The 7,089-nt window shown below is 36.7% G+C and overlaps 1 protein-coding gene and 2 pseudogenes across 2 annotated transcripts in view; all 3 read left to right on the top strand.

Moving 5' to 3' along the window:
* LOC147943145 (transcription factor PIF4 pseudogene) overlaps window positions 1-323 on the top strand; it is a 1,823-nt pseudogene extending 1,500 nt beyond the window's left edge. Inside the window, exon 4 of the transcript XR_015558261.1 lies at window positions 312-323. The product of XR_015558261.1 is annotated as a transcription factor PIF4 pseudogene (transcript). The remainder of the gene's footprint in view (window positions 1-311) is intronic.
* Window positions 324-492: 169 nt separating this feature from the next.
* Window positions 493-1,585, top strand: LOC147943144 (VQ motif-containing protein 18 pseudogene; annotated as a pseudogene).
* An 869-nt stretch (window positions 1,586-2,454) lies between these two features.
* On the top strand, window positions 2,455-7,035 carry LOC147943143 (citrate synthase 4, mitochondrial). Its single transcript, XM_087512900.1, has 20 exons — window positions 2,455-2,713; window positions 2,964-3,032; window positions 3,137-3,199; window positions 3,416-3,457; window positions 3,616-3,681; window positions 3,766-3,831; window positions 3,951-4,064; window positions 4,156-4,219; window positions 4,390-4,472; window positions 4,598-4,647; window positions 4,728-4,805; window positions 4,950-5,078; window positions 5,197-5,239; window positions 5,342-5,428; window positions 5,598-5,699; window positions 5,977-6,084; window positions 6,164-6,214; window positions 6,393-6,466; window positions 6,552-6,603; window positions 6,700-7,035. Exons 2-20 carry the CDS (start codon window positions 2,982-2,984, stop codon window positions 6,796-6,798), a joined length of 1,422 nt encoding a protein of 473 aa, XP_087369026.1. The 5' UTR covers window positions 2,455-2,713; window positions 2,964-2,981; the 3' UTR covers window positions 6,799-7,035.
* Window positions 7,036-7,089: the final 54 nt, after the last annotated feature.

The raw sequence follows: 7,089 nt of genomic DNA, 5'->3' as shown, positions 1-7,089 counted from the left end.
GAAAGACAAATCCCAAAACAACAAAAGAACAGACATGCCGACAATTAACACTTTCACACACACAAATTTGCTACCAACGATATATAAATGATTCACGCTATCTATGCTTAGATAGTTTATTTATATGATATTTTGTAATATTATAGTTTAGATTTATGGTCAGCTGATTAATCACAAATCATAAGCACATATTATTTTATTTCGACTGTAAAATATAGAACTAAGATGTTCTCATGTAAAATAATACTGTATGATATACACACATAAAAACTTTATTTAAATCAAGTTGTTGTTGTGTGTCATGGAGGCAGGTCCATCCATAGCTGTTTCGTCCTACATCTTCTTTGTCATTTTCATATTCAAGTTTGTTTTTAATTTAATGTTATTGACTAACCAACAATCCGATATTTTACAATTTATATAACTATCTATATATATAATCACCCAACCGCCGCAGTATAATTATTCCACGGCATACGAAATATCCTTTTATTCAAACATCTCAAAGATCAAATCATTTCTCAAACGTTTCTAGCTAATTTCTGTTCTTTTGGGTTTCTATTGTGAATCGTGAGAGATTTAATATGGAGATCACTCAATATCAAAGTTTCAATGAAGGTTCGAGTTCTAGGGTTTCCATGAATAGAAACTCACAAGTAATATCCAAGATCAAGCCCAAGATTCGCATAATCCATATATTCGCACCGGAGGTCATCAAGACTGACGTCAAGAACTTCCGTTCACTCGTCCAGAGCCTAACCGGGAAACAAGCGGCCGGAGAGGCCAAAACCGGGAAAAAGAGATCTAAACCGAGAATTCCAGCGTCCCATGAACCGGCTTGCGGAGATCATCAGCAGGTCAACCGGCTATCGGGTTTCTCCGGTTTATTAGCAAACGGAGGAAACCAACAGGTGAAAGAAGAGTGGGGGTCAGGTGATCAGAGCACTTCGAATACAAACACTTACTTTGACCTAGAAGGTTTGATTCAAGATGTCGGAGAAGATTACTTCTCTTCCTTCCCCATGAGATCTTCTTCTACTTCACAACTCGAAGGTTTCATGTACAACAACAACAACAGCAACAACTTCGATACAAAGGGTCATAACTCGTCCTAATTGATAACAGTTTAATTCCTAGGGTTTTCAGGCTGATTCTGCAAAATCGTGTTTTGGTGAGATCTTTATCGTAACGACGACGAATAAGATCATATTTTGTGGGGGAAAAGGCCTAGAAGGTTGTATATAGATATCTTAAATTTTTGAATTCGATGGATACGACGAGAAACTTAACCTTTGGTGGACTGAATTTGCCGAGTTGAGGTGAAGAGTTTAACTTACGTGCAGCCCTTCTAGGAGAAGTGACTGTATCTAAATCTAATTAAGAGATATATCGTACGTCGTCGGTTAAAAAAACCCTAGTTGTTTATGTAACTTCATTGATGTACTATTAATTATCGGATGTGTGTATTAATTCTCTGGTGTGCATTTTTATATATATGTGGTCTGTACTTTTTTGGGGAAAAAGTTTGTATGCTAATTAATTAGAACAAAGATTGACTAGTTTTCGATTGTTATAGAGATATATATATATTACATATGTCAACGGTTAAAGTATACAGCTACAACTAAATTAAAATGTAAAGAAACAAGAATATTCATGTGTTCTTTGTGACAATATTAATGTCGCTCCTGGTTAAAGAAATAATTTAAACTCTGATATTTATTTACGATGTTGAAAATGATATATTACATCTAAATCAACTTTTTTTTTTTTTTTTTTGTATATATATGTGATTTGTTTTAACTTTTAAGTCAACTCTTAGCGACAAAGATCTAATATCAAAATATGAAAATACCTGAGCTGATTATCTTTATCTTTGTTTTTAGTGACCATATGGAACGCAGCTCTAACCGAAGCTAAATCGTAGTGTGCACACAACACAAGTGCTAAAATGTTTAATTAGTTGATTCACGGCAAACAAAAAAAAAAAAAAAAAAAAACTGGCCCCTAGCGTATAATTCCGGTTTACTGCTAGGAAGGATCCAGTGTTTCGGTTTAGTTTGGTTTGCCTTCTCAAAGTTCTCGAACGTCAACACTTTTTAATTCTTGTTTTGTAATGTTATAAATTTATAATTATTGATTAGTCTACCTTTTCAGTCATTACATTTTTTTCCTCTTTTAACTAGTCTAAACAGGTTTTGATTGCATAATATGAGATGAAAACATTGTAAAGGACAATTTCAAACTTGACTTTCTAGGTTTTTGGAAACGTTCCGGCTGCTTGAAAAGCTCATAACAAAAATAGTAATTATGAACAATATAATAGCAAAGGAAATCGATCTTAACCGAAATGAACCACACCGGTTCACTGAAATTGTATATGAGATCGTAAAGGACCCGTCGCATGATCGCATCTAATTCCAATATTATTCGATTTTGTTTTACCCAAAAGGCGAAAAGTGCACGGAACTGACCTTAATTATTCCGTATCCCGGTTTATTAGTTTGGTTTGCCTTCTCAAAGTTCTGGAAGGTCAAAATTGGAATTTTTAGTTGTTAACTTAAAACCTCCACCAGCTAGCTTCTATTTTACAAATGTCATTTGCTCACCTTTCGCCGTTTTAATTTGTACATCACACGCAGACGCAGCAGACACACAGTTTAGTTATTTTTTAATTTTTCTCGATCTCCATCAAGCTCCTCCCGATTCTCTGGTAAGTTTCGTCGCTTCTTCCTAGCAGTTTCTCATTTCCTTTTGGTCTTCTTCCATAATTTTCGGAGAATCTACTCCACGGTTTTTTTCTTCTTCTGGAATCTGAAATCTCCGGTGAATTAACGCTGATCGAATCTTTTGAGTTTTGATTTTTTTTTTTGATTGTTTCTGATTTTGGTGAGTGTTGAGCGCTTGAGTTTGCCACGGATCGGCTTTGTTTTGAGAATTTTGGTGAATACTGTCTGTCACAGGTTTTGAGTTTTTGGAGAATGGTGTTTTTCCGCAGCGTATCGGCCTTATCTAGGCTGAGGTCTCGTGTCGTGAGTATCTGAAATCTTGCTTTGTAGCTTTTGTGTGTGTTCCCGTTTTGATCTCTTGTGTTGTTAATGCTAATCGATTTGGTGATCGGATCTATGTTAACTAGGGGCAACAATCTTCGCTTAGCAATTCAGTTAGATGGCTTCAGATGCAGAGCTCTACCGACCTGGTAATTTTCTCCTTTCTTTTGTATGTTTTTCGTGTGTGATCATATAGCTTTTATTTGCGTCTCAAGCTCATCTTAAATGCTTGACCAACCTTCATATGTATGTTTGATTTATTCATAGTAATGTTTGAGAGAATGGTCTTTACTTTTCTGTTTTAATATTGTACCTGTTGCTTGTGGGGTCTTTTGTTCATTTTGTGTAAATGGTGGCAAATGCAGGACCTGAAGTCGCAGCTACAGGATTTAATTCCGGAACAGCAGGTTAGTGTAGATTAGACCCCCCTTTATATTAAATGAAAAGATGAACTTGTCTAATATAGTTCGGATGGTTGAGATTGTTCTTAAATGCTACTTGCAGTGAGTCTCTTTTTGGCTTTTCTATTTCCCTCTTTCCTCATACGTATTTTTCCGAATTTCAGGACCGTCTGAAGAAACTGAAGTCAGAGCATGGGAAAGTCCAACTGGGAAACATCACTGTTGATATGGTAGAAACAATGATGGTTTTACGTTTTTGGTTTGTTTTATATGATTTTCACGTTGCTCATTATATAATACCCTTTGTAATAAAGGTTATTGGTGGGATGAGAGGGATGACTGGATTGCTTTGGGAAACCTCATTGCTTGATGCTGATGAGGTACTGATAACTCTTTGTTTACAGTTATAATTACCGTTGAGTTATATCCTAGATATCAAGTTCTCATCCTTTCCGTTCTAAGTCAGTCTGTTGATGCAATTATCTTATCATTATTTCAGGGTATACGCTTTAGGGGCTTGTCAATTCCTGAGTGCCAAAAAGTATTACCTGCTGCCCCTTCTGGAGCTGAACCATTGCCAGAGGGTCTTCTATGGCTTCTTTTAACTGGAAAGGTGTGACTACTGTACATTTCTATAAGTTGGTCATGGGTACTTCCCTCAATATATCATTTTGTGATATTCTTTTTTACCCCATTTCTTAAAGGTACCTAGCAAAGAGCAAGTTGAAGCACTGTCGAAAGACTTGGCAAGCCGTGCTGCTGTGCCAGGTTTGCCTATTTACCTTCTGGCTCTGGCTGGTTGCAAAAAATCAGTCTGTTGATTCGCTCATCCAAACTTGTTCGACATAAATGTTTTGAAGAAATTGCTTGATAACAACTAAATGTTTTTTTGTTGTCTTACTCTTCACTCAATTATTAAATTGTATTCAATTATGCAGATTATGTGTACAATGCCATCGATGCCCTGCCTTCCACAGCCCATCCAATGACTCAATTTGCTAGCGGTGTTATGGCTCTTCAGGTGTGGTTCTCTTTTCTCATATAGCTGTTCGTTTGTTCTTGTTATGAGATGGTTTAACGCCTCTTTTTTTTGCCATAAGTAAACAATGTTCAGCAGAATGCTAATTTTCTGTACCTGATATCCAGGTGCAAAGTGAGTTCCAAAAGGCCTATGAGAGTGGAATTCACAAGTCAAAGTATGCTTTTGTAGTTTCTGCTCTAGATATTGATATCGTTTTATAGTAGCTGGCATCATAACAAAGATCTTTCTGTCTAGGTTCTGGGAGCCAACATATGAGGATTGCCTCAACCTGATTGCTCGTGTTCCGGTTGTAGCTGCATATGTTTATAGGAGGTTAGTGAAAAATATAAATTTTTGTAATTTTTTCATTTTTCTTGTAGCTTCTGAATTTTCTTGACTGATAGTGTACCCTTTATTGGAAATATTGTCATCCCTTGTTAATTGTTTGTATTTTACATTTCCACTCAATCATTGCAGGATGTACAAGAATGGTGATTCCATCCCCTCTGATAAATCTTTGGATTATGGTGCAAATTTTTCCCATATGTTGGGATTTGATGATGAAAAGATGAAAGAGCTCATGAGGCTCTACATCACTATCCACAGGTTTGTATTAATTTCTCCTAAAACAAGCTTAAATGTTTTGTGTTATTGTGGTCTTTAAGACTTATAAATATGCCGTAGCATGATATTTTGTTTTTCTATTGTTTTATTTTTGCTATAGTGATCATGAAGGAGGAAATGTTAGTGCGCACACTGGTCACCTGGTATACATTTCTTGCAGCCTCTCCAAGTTTCCTGTGAAGGATTCACCTTCTTAATATTTCTGATGATTCATCTTTTGCTGATAATAATACTTGTGCCTTTAGGTCGGTAGTGCACTTTCAGATCCATATCTGTCGTTTGCAGCTGCATTAAATGGTTTAGCTGGGCCACTCCATGGTTTGGCTAATCAGGTATTCTCTCTTGTCTATATCTTGGATACAGGTTAATTCTTCAATTTACGTGAGAGCTTCATGAGTTTTCTCTGTTGTATAATATCTAGGTAGCGTGTGATGGTTTTATGGTACATCAATAAGTTGGTGGGAATAGATTCTTAGTCTCTTATTCGTCTTGTTGCAACAGGAAGTTTTGCTTTGGATCAAATCAGTTGTCGAGGAATGTGGAGAAAACATATCGAAAGAGCAGTTGAAAGAATATGTTTGGAAGACATTAAACAGTGGCAAGGTAAAAGCACGAAATTCCTCTATATATTGGCGGTCTTTGCTTTATTGGCGGTCTTGAAGCCAACCAACAAGACTGATGAAAGTTTCATCCAGATAGATCATGCGAAATGAATTAAAACCTAAAAGTTTTGGTCTATCAGTCTCATAGCTTCTAGTAACTAATACCGCCATAAGAGATTTCAATAACTAATTTATTTTCCCTTCTCCTAGTTAACGTTGTAATGTTACGAGGACAGTGTACTAAATATCTCTGTTGACCCGTCATGATTTGTCTGCAGGTTGTTCCAGGATATGGACACGGTGTTCTGCGCAAAACTGATCCAAGATACGTATGCCAAAGAGAGTTTGCCTTGAAGCATTTACCTGATGACCCTCTTTTCCAGCTGGTACTTTCTTTTCCCCCTCGTTACTGTTGTGCTCTCAAAATTGTATCAATGTAGCTTACAAATCCTTCCTACTCTGTAGGTGTCAAAGCTTTATGAAGTTGTGCCTCCTGTTCTCACCGAGCTTGGAAAGGTAGTATCTCTATCTTTTCGCGTGTTAAATAGAGGTGTCGTTTCATGTAATGGAAAGTATGACACGCCTGAGATAATAGGATCTTTTTAATGTACAAGGCTTGTGAACTTCCTTGCCGATCATTTTCGAATTTGAATATATATTTACTTGCAAATCCTATGATGGCTTGTTGTTATAGGTGAAGAACCCGTGGCCAAATGTTGATGCTCACAGTGGGGTCTTGCTGAACCACTATGGTCTAACCGAAGCAAGGTAAGCAAGCAGTAGATATCTCATTTGAAGTATCATTGCGCCATAGGATAGTGCTTAAAATTATATAATGTTGTGCGTTTTATAGGTACTACACCGTGCTCTTTGGTGTCTCAAGGAGTCTTGGCATCTGCTCACAGGTATATCTATATTTACACAGTGCGCCTTTGTTGCTACACACCATCTGAAACATAGCTCAACATAACTCATATGCCTAATTGTGTTTTGGTTCACAGCTTATATGGGACAGAGCTCTTGGACTTGCACTAGAGAGGCCAAAGAGTGTTACCATGGACTGGCTTGAGGCCCACTGTAAGAAAGTTTCATCTGCTTAAGCCACCACCTGAGTCCTGAGTCTCGCACTCTCTCATGTTTACGCAAAAGCCGTTATGTTCCACACTGAAAAGTTTTTTTTGTTTACCTTCTATCAACAGAAGAACCCATTGTTGGTGTAGAAAATTGTTCGTTCGAGATTTTATTTATTTACTTTGGCTTTGAGTAACAATTGCTTGTTGCAAATTTGATGTTTCGGAAAAACTCGTGATAATAATAAAATAAAGAGTTGTATTCAATTTGGATAAACATCCAACATCAATATCAGTCATGATTAAAAAACAAGTCTCTAG

This window comes from Camelina sativa, chromosome 5 (assembly GCF_030686135.1).
Source record: "Camelina sativa cultivar CO46 ecotype springtype chromosome 5, ASM3068613v1".
In the NCBI taxonomy this organism is placed as follows: Eukaryota; Viridiplantae; Streptophyta; class Magnoliopsida; order Brassicales; family Brassicaceae; genus Camelina; species Camelina sativa.
This window is presented reverse-complemented; position numbering and strand designations above follow the sequence as displayed.

Excerpts from the sequence above, each read along its gene's own strand:
- LOC147943143 (XM_087512900.1), top strand. The coding sequence starts at position 2,982 with ATGGTGTTTTTCCGCAGCGTATCGGCCTTATCTAGGCTGAGGTCTCGT. Across the intron at positions 5,429-5,597 it reads TCCATGGTTTGGCTAATCAG|GAAGTTTTGCTTTGGATCAA; the intron begins GTATTCTCTCTT and ends TTGTTGCAACAG. Across the intron at positions 6,215-6,392 it reads TTCTCACCGAGCTTGGAAAG|GTGAAGAACCCGTGGCCAAA; the intron begins GTAGTATCTCTA and ends TTGTTGTTATAG.